This window comes from Oncorhynchus tshawytscha, linkage group LG26, assembly GCF_018296145.1.
Source record: "Oncorhynchus tshawytscha isolate Ot180627B linkage group LG26, Otsh_v2.0, whole genome shotgun sequence".
Classification (NCBI taxonomy): Eukaryota; Metazoa; Chordata; class Actinopteri; order Salmoniformes; family Salmonidae; genus Oncorhynchus; species Oncorhynchus tshawytscha.
The window spans coordinates 37,937,549-37,952,980 of record NC_056454.1 but is presented as its reverse complement, the minus strand read 5'-3'; the positions used below and the strand labels follow the sequence as shown (position 1 = coordinate 37,952,980).

The following is a 15,432-nucleotide window of genomic DNA, read 5'->3' as shown; positions in this document are numbered from 1 at the left end:
AGAAAAACAACTACAGTGGAGTCAGATAAGGGGAAAAATAGTTAAACATTTCTTAAGGAAAACAATTCCTCTAGTGTGTCTTGGGAGTGTGATGGATCCTCCCAGTAAGAACACTTCCAGAGAATAAGTTCCAAATCGTTCATCTGCCCAGACCTGACAGGGACAGGAACGCTCGTGTTCCCACACCATGACTCATTCATACTCATTCAGACAACCCCTTACTTACGAACACAGACAGAACGAGCATGCACACAGTCACGCACATACACAAACTGTGGCTGTGAAGAGACCATTCTCCTCCTCTCTCCAGCCCTCAGCAGGATGTGGAGAGTGCGAGACTCCCTATTTTAATGAGTGTCTCTTCTCCAATCTCCAGAGGGATACGCCAAGCAGAGACACATCGATTAGAAGTGCAGTGGAGAGATGATGTAAATAGATATGACAACGGCATGCAGCTGACCTAGGCTTCAATAGCTAACCTAAAATGCTTTTTGGAAAATCCCTTGGACGTGACATATGACCTACAGTACGTGACATGGTGACTGAAGTGATAATGCATGCCATACTGTAATTAAATCAATCAACCAACCAATCAATCCTGTACTTACCCACAGTTGACCCAAGCGATGGTGCCCTGTCCTTTGATAACCTGGGCCACGTCAGACAGCAGCTTCAGCTTAGAGTCCCCAGAGGTAGCTATTTACATACACAAGATACGAGGACAGGAGTAGGTTACGATTATGATTTTTCAATGCCGATACCGATTATTGGAGGACCAAAAAAAAAACAATACCGATTAAATCGCTGATTTTTAAAATTGTATTTGTAATAATGACAATTACAACAATACTGAATGAACACTTATTTTAACTTAATATAATACATCAATAAAATCAATTTAGCCTCAAATAATGAAACATGTTCAATTTGGTTTAAATAATGCAAAAACAAGGTGTTGGAGAAGAAAGTAAAAGTGCAATATGTGCCCTGTAAGAAAGCTAACGATGAAGTTCCTTGCTCAGAACATGAGAACATATGAAAGCTGGTGGTTCCTTTTAACATGAGTCTTCAATATTCCCAGGTAAGAAGTTTTAGGTTGTAGTTATTATAGGAATCATAGGACTATTTCTCTCTATACCATTTGTATTTCATTAACCTTTGACTTTTGGATGTTCTTATAGGCACTTTAGTATTGCCAGTGTAACAGTATAGCCTCCGTCCCTCTCCTCGCTCCTCCCTGGGCTCGAACCAGCAACACAACGACAACAGCCACCATCGAAGCAGCGTTACCCATGCAGAGCAAGGGGAAGAAATACTAGAAGGCTTAGAGCGAGTGATGTTTGAAATGCTATTAGCGTGCGCTAACTAGCCAGCCATTTCACTTCGGTTACACCAGCCTCATCTCGGGAGTTGATATGCTTAAAGTCATAAACAGCGCAATACTTGATACTTTAGTGCTGTTTGAATGAATGTTTAGGAGCCTGCTTCTGCCTACCACCGCTCAGTCAGATACTTAGATACTTGTATGCTCAGTCAGATTTTACGCAACGCATGACACGCTAGATAATATCTAGTAATATCATCAACCATGTGTAGTTAACTAGTGATTATGATTGATTGTTTTTTATAAGATAAGTTTAATGCTAGCTATCAACTTACCTTGGCTTACTGCATTCGCGCAACAGGCAGGCTTCTTGGAGTGCAACGAGAGAGAGGCAGGTCGTTATTGCGCTGGACTAGTTAACTGTAAGATTGGGTCCCCCGAGCTGCCGTCATTGAAAATAAGAATGTGTTCTTAACTGACTTGCCTAGTTAAAGAAAGATTAAATAAAAAGGTGTAAAAAAAATGAAAGTATTTTTTAAATCGGCAAAATTGGTGTCCAAAAATACCGGTGTCCAAAGATTTCTTGAAATCGGCCCTAATTAATCGGCCATTCCGATGAATCGGTCGACCTCTAGTTACAACAGGTGGAGTTACAATACACCTTTCATTACAATATGGGTTATATTACTCAGCTCACCAGCTTTCAATACTCAAGAATCCAAAACCCTGTAATTCACTGAAGGTCAGAGGTCACAACACTCAAAACATGGGACTATGAACTCAAACATCAAATCACAGGAGGGTATACGCAAGCATCACCAAGTACCACCAATCACCTTGTGACATCACCTAGCCGAGCGTTCACTAGTCTACTTCCAACATGTTACAAGTATCATAAACACAACATAGGTCAACGCCTACTGAGAAAACCATCAAAGAATAAACTCTAATAAACTGTACTGTAACAATACCGTGCAACATTACACAATGTCCATTGAGACACAATGTGGACTCAAATCAGTAAAATAACTGTGGTTGTTTAGTCCCTGCTCAACAACATCACTTTCACATACTTCCTGGTTCTATGGACATCTCGTCTATATTTAGCTTTGCAGGCATTGCCATGATACTGAGGATTAGGGACCCATTGTGCGTCCCAAAGGTAGTGCACTATATAGGGAATAAGGTGCCATTTGGGATGTAGAGAATAGATTGCCATTTGGGACCCACTACCCTTAGTAGAAAGAGGGAGATGCCGGGGGGGGGTGCCAGAACGCAGCGCCACAGAAACGGCAAGCAATCAATCACGGGGCGGCGTTTGATACGTGCAAGTATTAACCAATGACCTAACACGGTCTGAAATGGCTCATGAATTATGAAACAAATACATGTGGAGGCTCGTATGTACACACATAATTCATGGGATTGGTGGGGCCTTGAGGGGCCTCTTCCTGTGCACCGAGAGGGAGATTATGCTGACAGAGCATCACACGACACACAGCAGGGCTTGACATGAACTTTTTTAGCCACTGTAGGACTGGTTATTCACTTGTCAGAAAGCTCAAGTCGCTTGTCCAAAAATAAAAACTGGTCTGGAACACCATGGGCCAAAAAGGTGACTGAAATTTGTGTTGTATAATGCAAGGAATAACTTCACAATAAACATCATTATTATCACTGGTAGTGACAATGGAAGGCTGGCTGCTGGGCTCAGTGACAATGGAAGGCTGGCTGCTGGGCTCAGTGACAATGGAAGGCTGGCTGCTGGGCTCAGTGACAATGGAAGGCTGGCTGCTGGGCTCAGTGACAATGGAAGGCTGGCTGCTGGGCTCAGTGACAATGGAAGGCTGCTGGTGTTTGATCCCATGTATTATATCTCCTGAGCAAAAGCCTGCATCCCTGTAGCTCTTCTGGACTCTCCAGGAGGAGGGTTGGCCACCTTGCAACATTACAAATACAACCAAGCACTTTTTATGCCTTTATAAAATAAATTCCCTCATTCAATGAACCAGCGATCAACTGGCTAAGGTGGGCGAGGTAGATAACTACTAAGTCTATTTGGAAGGTTAAAATATTCAGTGTTCAGGGGAGATCTTGACAGCATAGGAGTTACTAGTTAATTAGGCTATTCTAAGAATATTTTTTGACTCTGTCAGAATGACATGGCCAGTATTAAATAGAGGAGAAAGCCAATGATGAGCACTAGAGATGGTTTTACAACCGAAGTATGCAGCATGGTTTCATCAACTGCGTGTTTGTTGGCCATTTGCGGTTCTATACTAGCGCCGGTGGAAAGTTATCGGACATGACAATGACATTAATGCATGCTAATAGATAAATAGTTAACTAGATAATATAACAAACTGTTTTGAAATGGCTATCTAATTAGTCTGTATATCATTATTTTACCTGCTGCGCAAATGTCTCCCTCTCTCCTCTGGTAAAGGCCCACACACAGGTAATTCACAGACCATGATGTTTTCAGGATTGTCGTTGCTGACCAAAAATTTGCTATATCTGGGCAAATAACTCACCAGCAATTATTATCAACAAATGTGCAAACACGGCTTGCTTTGATCTCAAAAACTAATTTTGCGACTGCATGATTGAAAGACCGCTGGTGTCTGTCAATGCAGGCCTACAATAATTATACTCTGAAGGCATTGTGCAGAAATTGGGAGGACAGTGAGCCAGATATCACATCTGTAGGACACTGATCCAATTATGATCGGAGTAACCTAAATCGTTTGATAGTGATTTTTATTTACTTAAATCTACAATCTGCTTTTTTACTTGCCCCAGGCAAACAGACCAGACTTAATGTCGAGCCCTGACACACAACGGCAAACACACGGTGAACTGAGCTGAGCACTTTCTTCTGGCGTGAAATATGCAAATTAAAATGGAATTAAATGCAAGAGAGGCTGATTTCCCTAATGGCTATAGGTGAACGCAGTTTTAGGACTTTATTTGACCCCTTTAGTTTGGGTGTCTTTTTCTGTTCAAGTACATTGTTCTCTGCTAAAAAAAAAATCCAAGGAGACGTCACAAGCCGACAAGCATGCAGGTCAATCACGGTCCTTCCAGAATGTTGTTCATCTCCCATTACAAGTGATGGATCAGAGATAATAACAGACCACTATTCGAGATTGGTGTAAACAAAGGCAGGCATATCTAACTTCACATATCATTTTTACTACAAAGGGCCTAAAGTATTGCCCACTGACACACCTGACTTAGTGTAGAGCACCAGGACATTGGTTCGAGTCCGGAGAAGCTTCTTGAAGTCCTTGTGTTCGCTGACCTTCTCTATGAGAGGAGAGACCTTTACAGCCGCCTGCAGCACCGGCACCAGGCACACCTGAAGACATATTGATGGATAGATACTGTATTTATTCAGAGTGACCAACTCACACATCAGATGCTTCAATGCAGAAGACCGGTCACTTTTGTGATATTATGAGATTGCCAGACACCTGATGTTCAAAACAAAACCTTGTGTAGGTGTTCAGCATCAAAGTCGAAACAAAGACAGATTCTCATCTCATTGTGTCCGACTGTGAGAAGATACCGATTACATATTCTTTGAGTCCTCTCTCCTTGTCTCCTTCTCAAAACCCATTGGATGAGAAAGCCAGAGGTCCTTCCCCTCTGACCTCCTCCAATAGGTTTTGAGAAGGAGACAACGCAAGGAGTATGCTATTAAAATCTTCCCTGAGACATTCAAACAAGCTCCATCCTATCACTCATCAAATCATGTCCCAGTCGCCCAATCCCCGATGGAGTACAAAATTAGCTACCAATATCCTCATTCATCAAATCAAGTGATGAGCGATATACTGTAACGTGATATCAAAACAAGCACCTGTCGGGCAGAGTTTTTTAATTTCCCATGCTGGATACCTCGTATGGGCGTGACAGGAATTCAACAGATTCTCGTCAGTACATTTCAATTAAAACGTAGAATGAAGAAGTGAAGCGTCATCTTGTTTTCTTCTTCCCTGTCTGGATGACTGATGAACTCTAGAGGGGGCATCTATCTCATTTCCTCCTCCTGTCTCTAGGTGTTGGATGTGGGAGGCTGGGGGCCGTGGTATCGGACGGCAGTGTTGAGGAGATGACAAGGTGATGTCCCCTCGGTCGGAGACTCCACGACGGGTGTGTGGAGATGACAGTAAGGGGTAATTATAAAATGGGCTCTCAGGGCCGGCCGAGCGACACCGCTACTATTCTCCACACCACCTCTCCTCTTATCCGACAACATCTCTCCTCCTCTGCCATCTACCCGTGCCTCTCCACCCCTCCCCACGAGCCACTCCCCACGAGCCGAGGCACTCCCCTCCCCTCGAGCCACTCCCCTCGAGCCTCTCCCTCCCCACTCCCCTCGAGCCGCTCCCCACTCCCCTCGAGCCGCTCCCCACTCCCCTCGAGCCGCTCCCCACTCCCCTCGAGCCGCTCCCCACGAGCCGCTCCCCACTCCCCTCTCCCCTCGAGCCGCTCCCCACGAGCCGCTCCCCACTCCCCTCTCCCCTCGAGCCGCTCCCCACTCCCCTCGAGCCGCTCCCCACTCCCCTCGAGCCGCTCCCCACTCCCCTCGAGCCTCTCCCCACGAGCATGTCCCCACTCCCCTCGAGCCTGTCCCCACTCCCCTCAAGCAAGTCCTCACTCCCCTCGAGCCTCTCCCCTCGAGCCTCTCCCCACTCCCCTCGAGCCTGTCCCCACTCCCCTCCAGCCTCTCCCCACGAGCCTCTCCCCACTCCCCTCGAGCCTCTCCCCACTCCCCTCGAGCCTCTCCCCACTCCCCTCGAGCCTGTCCTCACTCCCCTCGAGCCTGTCCTCACTCCCCTCGAGCCTGTCCTCATCCAACACCAGTCCACTACTACTACTCTGCTTGGCTAGACCATCTGAGAAAGGGAGAGTGGAGAGAGGAGGCACTGAAGCAACTACTGTGCAGAATGAAAGGGGAGCTTTAAAGTACAACTTACTTAAGTGGGGATAATATGTATCCACCGTACTGTAGCCTACCTCACAAAAGAGTTTGACTGATAGCTGTGCTAAATGGGATTTGGAAATGCATCCATTTGTGAGACAATGTGGGAGTATGAACTAACTGTATACAAAAGAGTAGTTAAGGCAACAGACAAAAGTAGTATTGAAGTTTGTGCGGGACCGAGCCAGTCCTCGGCTATGACTGCGGGACCGAGCCAGTCCTCGGCTATGACTGCGGGACCGAGCCAGTCCTCGGCTATGACTGCGGGACCGAGCCAGTCCTCGGCTATGACTGCGGGACCGAGCCAGTCCTCGGCTATGACTGCGGGACCGAGCCAGTCCTCGGCTATGACTGCGGGACCGAGCCAGTCCTCGGCTATGACTGCGGGACCGAGCCAGTCCTCGGCTATGACTGCGGGACCGAGCCAGTCCTCGGCTATGACTGCGGGACCGAGCCAGTCCTCGGCTATGACTGCGGGACCGAGCCAGTCCTCGGCTATGACTGCGGGACCGAGCCAGTCCTCGGCTATGACTGCGGGACCGAGCCAGTCCTCGGCTATGACTGCGGGACAGAGCCAGTCCTCGGCTATGACTGCGGGACCGAGTCAGTCCTCGGCTATGACTGCGGGACCGAGTCAGTCCTCGGCTATGACTGCGGGACCGATTTGAGAGCATCTGGAGGAAGCTCTTGTACTGAGGCAGGCCTATTTCACAGCTACATGAACATTGGACCCTTTACAAATGTAAGAAAGGCTGGTGATGATTTCTGCCCCCGACGATCACATTTCTCCAGGCTCATTTGCAGAGTGGGTATGCATAATGCATACTGTTGAGAAGATCAACAGAAAGAATCATAAACAGAACACAATCATATTCACAGGATGAGGATAGTATTATGGTGAAATGAAAGCAGTACTATATAGAGTGGAGAATAGAGAGAATGTGAGCATGGGAGAGGATGTGAGCATGGGAGAGGATGTGAGCATGGGAGAGGATGTGAGCATGGGAGAGGATGTGAGCATGGGAGAGGGACACGGACATCAGGATGGATGGAGCAACACACAGAATGAGGAGAGGATTTGCAAACCTTTTCTGGACCATTGACATTGTTGTGCTCGCCGCTCACGCATCACATCCCCTGACATTTGACAGGCAGCCAATACTGCAACAAGTCCTATCAATGGCTGGGCTGCCACCTGGCAATCGGTGCATTGGTTGGTTCCCCTACACTACCTATTACTAAAGCTTCCCCTCGTTTGGCTTGGGCCATGACATGAGGGCACTGCTGTGTGTCAATGTGAGCAGCATCCTAATGACAGGACTGTCTGCCTTCACAATACACCGCACTCAGTCATGCGCACACACACACTCCCTAGTGATCAGCAGGAGGACAGGTTTAGACTAGAGACCATCCTCCCTAGTGATCAGCAGGAGGACAGGTTTAGACTAGAGACCACACACCCTAGTGATCAGCAGGAGGACAGGTTTAGACTTGAGACCACACTCCCTAGTGATCAGCAGGAGGACAGGTTTAGACTAGAGACCAAACTCCCTAGTGATCAGCAGGAGGACAGGTTTAGACTAGAGACCAAACTCCCTAGTGATCAGCAGGAGGACAGGTTTAGACTAGAGACCAAACTCCCTAGTGATCAGCAGGAGGACAGGTTTAGACTAGAGACCACACTCCCTAGTGATCAGCAGGAGGACAGGTTTAGACTAGAGACCATCCTCCCTAGTGATCAGCAGGAGGACCTAGAGACCACACACCCTAGTGATCAGCAGGAGGACAGGTTTAGACTAGAGACCACACTCCCTAGTGATCAGCAGGAGGACAGGTTTAGACTAGAGACCACACACCCTAGTGATCAGCAGGAGGACAGGTTTAGACTAGAGACCACACACCCTAGTGATCAGCAGGAGGACAGGTTTAGAGTGATCAGCAGGAGGACAGGTTTAGACTAGAGACCACACTCCCTAGTGATCAGCAGGAGGACAGGTTTAGACTAGAGACCACACTCCCTAGTGATCAGCAGGAGGACAGGTTTAGACTAGAGACCACACACCCTAGTGATCAGCAGGAGGACAGGTTTAGACTAGAGACCACACACCCTAGTGATCAGCAGGAGGACAGGTTTAGACTAGAGACCACACACCCTAGTGATCAGCAGGAGGACAGGTTTAGACTAGAGACCACACAGTGATCAGCAGGAGGACAGGTTTAGACTAGAGACCAAACTCCCTAGTGATCAGCAGGAGGACAGGTTTAGACTAGAGACCAAACTCCCTAGTGATCAGCAGGAGGACAGGTTTAGACTAGAGACCAAACTCCCTAGTGATCAGCAGGAGGACAGGTTTAGACTAGAGACCACACTCCCATCCTCCCTAGTGATCAGCAGGAGGACAGGTTTAGACTAGAGACCATCCTCCCTAGTGATCAGCAGGAGGACAGGTTTAGACTAGAGACCACACACCCTAGTGATCAGCAGGAGGACAGGTTTAGACTAGAGACCACACACCCTAGTGATCAGCAGGAGGACAGGTTTAGACTAGAGACCACACACCCTAGTGATCAGCAGGAGGACAGGTTTAGACTAGAGACCACACACCCTAGTGATCAGCAGGAGGACAGGTTTAGACTAGAGACCACACACCCTAGTGATCAGCAGGAGGACAGGTTTAGACTAGAGACCACACACCCTAGTGATCAGCAGGAGGACAGGTTTAGACTAGAGACCACACTCCCTAGTGATCAGCAGGAGGACAGGTTTAGACTAGAGACCACACTCCCTAGTGATCAGGAGGACAGGTTTAGACTAGAGGACTGGGAGGACAGGTTTAGACTAGAGACCACACTCCCTAGTGATCAGCAGGAGGACAGGTTTAGACTAGAGACCATCCTCCCTAGTGATCAGCAGGAGGACAGGTTTAGACTAGAGACCACACACCCTAGTGATCAGCAGGAGGACAGGTTTAGACTAGAGACCACACACCCTAGTGATCAGCAGGAGGACAGGTTTAGAGAGACCAGTGATCAGCAGGAGGACAGGTTTAGACTAGAGACCACACACCCTAGTGATCAGCAGGAGGACAGGTTTAGACTAGAGACCAAACTCCCTAGTGATCAGCAGGAGGACAGGTTTAGACTAGAGACCACACTCCCTAGTGATCAGCAGGAGGACAGGTTTAGACTAGAGACCACACTCCCTAGTGATCAGCAGGAGGACAGGTTTAGACTAGAGACCACACACCCTAGTGATCAGCAGGAGGACAGGTTTAGAGAGACCACACACCCTAGTGATCAGCAGACCACACACCCTAGTGATCAGCAGGAGGACAGGTTTAGTGATCAGCAGGAGGACAGGTTTAGACTAGAGACCACACTCCCTAGTGATCAGCAGGAGGACAGGTTTAGACTAGAGACCACACTCCCTAGTGATCAGCAGGAGGACAGGTTTAGACTAGAGACCACACACCCTAGTGATCAGCAGGAGGACAGGTTTAGACTAGAGACCACACTCCCTAGTGATCAGCAGGAGGACAGGTTTAGACTAGAGACCACACTCCCTAGTGATCAGCAGGAGGACAGGTTTAGACTAGAGACCACACACCCTAGTGATCAGCAGGAGGACAGGTTTAGACTAGAGACCACACTCCCTAGTGCTGGAGACAGACAGAGACAGGGGAATAGACTGCATGCTAGCTCATCTTCATAGCCTCAGGGATGTCTTAGTGAGAAGTGAATGTAATGAGGGTGAAAAACAGGCCCCTTGGCTGTTAGGCTCTTGTTTCATGATGTGGCTGTGGCTGTAACTGTAACACATTGGATTATGTCTTTGTTTTAGCTATTTCTAATAGTTTAAGCATTGATTCCTCAAAACTCAACGATCGTCAGATCTCTCATGGGACAGAATTTGAGGCTGAAGAGGTGGTGATTTGTTTCTGAAGATAGCTCTACTCCCTAACCAACTCAAACTAACCCTCTCGCTACACCAATAAATCCAATTCATGTCTTCCTGTTTGCATACACACTTTTAGGGATTATAGGATTTTTAACTTAAAATATAAAACATTACACTGTTTTTATATTTTTAACTGTAAATGTTTCAGCATTTGTTATCCATCCAGGTACAGGAACCATCAGGTCACCAATACAGACAGGGTCTTTTAGTCAGGCAAACATAATGGGTCAGACTTAGCCCATGAATTCCTCTTAGTCCCAGTCCAGAATTAGAATCTATTGCAAATCCTTTGATTATTGATCAAATTCACTTCATATGCCGTATCACAGCTAGGTGACATTTCCAATAAGACAGGCAGGCAGCTCTTTCTGTAGTGCCTCCTGCAACTGCGTCCTAAATGGCATCTTATGTATAGTGCTCTACTTTGACCAGGGCAGGGCCCATAGGACTCTGGTCTAAAGTAGTGCACTATATACAGAGGATAGCGTACCACACCGGCCGTCCTACAATCTAAGCTAGATGCCCTCAATCTCACACAAATTCTCAAGGAAGCTACCAAGTACAACCCCAAATCCGTAAACATGGGCACCATCATAGATATCATCCTGACCAACTTACCCTCTAACACCTCCGCTGTTTTCAACCAGGATATCAGCGATCACAGCCTCATTGCCTGTGTCCGTTATCGGTCCGCGGTGAAAAGACCACCCCTCATCACTGTCAAAACACTTCCTGAAACATTTCTGCGAGCAGGCCTTCCTAATCAACCTGGCCCGGGTATCCTGGAAGGATATTGACCTCATCCCGTCAGTAGAGGATGCCTGGTTATTCTTTAAAAAAGTGCTTTCCTAACCATCTTCAATAAGCATGTCCCTTTAAAAAAATCTACAACTAAGAACAGATATAGCCCTTGGTTCACTCCAGACTTGACTGCCCTTGACCAGCACAAAAACATCCTGTGGCGTACTGTATTAGCTGCGAATATTCCACGCGATATGCAACTTTTCAGGGAAGTTAAGAACCAATATAGACAGGCAGTTAGGAAAGCAAAGGCTAGCTTTTTCAAACAGAAATTTGCATTCTGCAGCACTAATTCAAAAAAGTTTTGGGACACTAAAGTTCATGGAGAATCAGAGCACCTCCTCCCAGCTGCCCACTGCACTGAGACTAGGAAACAATGTCACCACCGATAAATCTACGATAAAGGAGAATTTCAATAAGCATTTCTCTATGGCAGGCCATGCTTTCCAACTGGCTAGCCTCACCACGGTCAACAGCCCCCCACCCACCCACACCTCCAGACGAGCTTCAAAGCGATACTACACTCCTTCCGTGGCTTCCAACTGCTCTTAAATGCTAGTAAAACTAAATGCATGCTCTTCAACTGATCGCTACCAGCACCGCCAGCCCGACTAGCATCACTACTCTGGACGATTCTGACTTAGAATATGTTGACAATTACAAATACCTAGGTGTCTGGTTAGACTGTAAACTCTCCTTGCAGACTCACATTAAGCATCTCCAATCCAAAATGATATCTAGAATCGGCTTCCTATTTCGCAACAAAGCCTCCTTCACTCATGCTGCAAAACATACCCTCGTAAAACTGACTATCCTACCGATCCTTGACTTTGGCGATGTGATTTACAAAATAGCCTCCAACACTCTACTCAGCAAATTGGATGCAGTCTATCACAGTGCCATCCGTTTTGTCACCAAAGCCCCATATACTACCCACCACTGCGACCTGTATGCTCTCGTTGGCTGGCCCTTGCTTCATCTTCGTTGCCAAACCCACTGGTACCAGGTCATCTATAAGTCTTTGCTTGGTAAAGCTCCCCTTATCTCAGCTCATTGGTCACCATAGCAGCACCCACCTGTAGTACACGCTCCAGCTGGTATATTTCACTGGTCATCCCCAAAGCCAACTCCACCTTCGGCTGCCAATGACTGGAACAAATTGCAAAAATCACTGAAGTTGGAGACTTCTATCTCCCTCACTAACTTTAAGCGTCTGGTGTCAGAGCAGATTTCCGATCGCTGCAGCTGTACACAGCCCATCTGTAAATAGCCCACCCCATCTACCCACCTCATCCCCATATTTGTTTTTCTGCTCTTTTGCACACCAGTATTTCTACCTGCACATCCTCATCTGCACATATATCACTCCAGTGTTTAATTGCTAAATTGTCATTTTTTCGCCACTATTGGCCTATTTATTGCCTTACCTCCTTACTTCATTTCCACACACTGTATACAGATTTATCTATTGTGTTATTGACTGTACGTTTGTTTATCCCATGTGTAACTCTGTTGTTTTTGTTGCACTGCTTTGCTTTATCTTGGCCAGGTCGCAGTTGTAACTGAGAACTTGTTCTCAACTGACCTACCTGGTTAAATAAAGTTGATATAAAATAAATAAAATAAAATTTGGGACAGAGCCCGAGCATTTGAATATATTAAGTCCATTATCACACTTTGCACCAACCTTTATCCCCACAATAGTGTCACGTTACATCAGTGTAAAAAATGCCACACACACTAAGTAGCCAGCAGAGAGACCCAGGCTGGCAGCTCACTCTCCCAGAGCTCACTTACCCTCCATCTGGGGTGACAAATCTGCTTAATAAAAGCCGGCCCGTTTTAGGTTTTAGGGGCCGTACTGAATCAATGCAAATCAGACTGCTGTTCTGTTTGTCAAACTCTCTCCATTTTGCTCTTGATTAATGAGACGAACAGCAGCAATGGAGATCAACGTGTGTGTGGCGGCCCTTTTCAATTATCAACCACTGATCTCAGAAGATGGATTATGAACACCTCTCTCAAATGACCGATGTCGCAAATGGCACTCTATTCCCTATGGGTCCTGGTCAAAAATAGTGCACTATATAGGAAATGGGGTGCAATTTGGGATGTAGCCAATGAGTTCCGTCCTCTGTAATTGATGGAGATGGAGCCATTGATGTATGAATAACTCTAGGGTGGTTAGTGTTTGTTGTGGCGGCTCACCGCACTAAGGCAACCGACCAACCCACCATGATGGGGAGGTGAAGAGGACCCTCAATCCAGATTAAAGAAGTTAAAAAATTGCTTTGACACGCAGCTAGGCAAGAAATACAGTGGGACAGTCTTCAGCATACACAGAGACAGAGCAGTCAGTCTCCCTTAATCTCCACACACACCCACTGTGATGTCATTTCCCTGCCTGCAATCGCACAACAGTAGGCTACAGTAGCACCCACCTTTGTTTGACATGGTAGCCACTAAACCATACAACAGGATGCTGAACAGGAATGGTCCCAGGGCACAAGGCTCGAAGATTGGAATGAAGTGGAAATCCAGTCATTATGTGACCAGTCTATCAAGGACTGAGCGAGGAGTTGGTTAAAGTGTAGGCTAATGCAATGTAACATTTTTTTGTAGCAACCAACTAAGTTACATTTGTAGCAAACTTTACATGTAACAAGTAAAGAATGTATCAATCACTCAATGAAACTAAAGTATAACAATATATCATAAAATATTATAAAATGACTGACCAACATACATACATACATACCCATGAGAGTCATAATAAACCAAACTGTGTTGAATCACATAGCTAGCTGGAAGTGAATCTAAAGGAAATTTTGATCAGAAATGCAAACCACGTCAACCATAGAAAAAAGTAGCAAATTGGTGGTGGTTAACCAGTAAAGCAACAGTCAGTGCTATCCGGGATCCTTGGGACGTCCCTACCCCCCATTAAAGTTGACATTTCTAATGGTTAGGTAAGGGTTATGATTAGGGTATATATTTCCCAAGAAATCCGGATAGCACTGAACTAGGCATGCAGATGAATAGAAACCTGAATTGAAATCTTCAGCCATGTAACAGATTGATTGTCTTATATTGTAGATTTTGCAGAATAACCGTTCATTATTTTCAAGTCTCTGTCCAACCAGGTTCATTTTGCGTTCTCAAAAGATTTCAATATACATTCTCGGGAGAGACACTAGATGCCTTGTGCTGGTAGTCAATTCACGAGGACGTTTTTGATCAAATAATATGAAATGTTGGCGAATATCGGTATGTAACTACAGCGAGATATACTATATTCACTTGTTTTTTAGGTTTAGGCTATTTTTGAGTCTCAAGTTCAGCCTCTGATTTAAAATTGCTAAGGCCGTGCTGTCAACTTTGGTTGCCTTCACGAAGACGCGGAAAAGACACGCAGGCGTTAGCAGGTTTAATAAAAAATATTGAAAAAACACATGCAATTAAAACATTAGGCTTATCGGTGTCTCTATATATATATTTCACAAACAACTTACCAAGAAGACGAATGTGTACATTTTCAGCTCTCTCATCCGACTACCGTAGCGGTTCCAAGAAGCCATGATGCCGTTGCCACGTCTAGATACGCACGCGCAATCGGTTTTCCACGGATTCTTGAACAGCCCGCAAAGCTGCTTAGGAAATGTAGTTTTGGAGGATATCGTTGGCATTGCAGGCATTGATTTCAGGCAGGTTGACGTTAACCCTTACCTTGACCATTCTGGAGTTAATGCCTAACCTTTAGATGTCTAAGTTTAATGCCTAAACATAACTTTAACCTTAGATATTCTGAGTTACTGAGCCTAAACTAAATTAAGCACCAGCTGTCAGAGCAGCTCACAGATCACTGCACTTGTACATAGCTCATCTGTAAATAGCCCAACCAATCTACCTCATCCCCATACTGTATTTATTTATTTATCTTTCTCCTTTGCACCCAAGTATCTCAACTTGCACATTCATCTTCTGCACATCCTACCATTCCAGTGTTTAATTGCTATATTGTAATTCATTTGCCACCATAGCCTATTTATTGCCTTACCTCTCTTATCCTACCTCATTTGCACAGGCTGTACATATAATTTTCTATTGTATTATTGACTGTATGTTTGTTTATTCCATGTGTAACTCTGTGTTGTTGTATGTGTCAAACTGCTTTGCTTTATCTTGGCCAGGTCGCAGTTGCAAATGAGAACTTGTTCTCAACTTGCCTACCTGGTTAAATAAAGGTGAAATGAAAAAAAACCTTAACCATAGACACTTCAAAATTAGACTTTTGAGAAACATCGTTGAACTTCTAATTCTGACGTGAGACCGTGAGAGCTAGTTGCAGCATGCACCTCT

At 45.8% G+C, this 15,432-nt stretch overlaps 1 protein-coding gene across 2 annotated transcripts in view; it reads right to left on the bottom strand.

Moving 5' to 3' along the window:
* Positions 1-14,708, bottom strand: part of pdia5 (protein disulfide isomerase family A, member 5) — a 64,361-nt gene extending 49,653 nt beyond the window's left edge. Inside the window, exons 1-3 of one of the 2 annotated variants that reach the window (XM_024389681.2) lie at positions 14,586-14,708; positions 4,556-4,685; positions 609-696 (exon numbers count right to left, since the gene is read on the bottom strand). In XM_024389681.2, the coding sequence (XP_024245449.1) occupies positions 609-696; positions 4,556-4,685; positions 14,586-14,651 (284 nt within the window). In that variant the 5' untranslated portion in view covers positions 14,652-14,708. The remainder of the gene's footprint in view (positions 1-608; positions 697-4,555; positions 4,686-14,585) is intronic. The other variant, XM_024389683.2, reaches the window with a different exon arrangement.
* Positions 14,709-15,432: the final 724 nt, after the last annotated feature.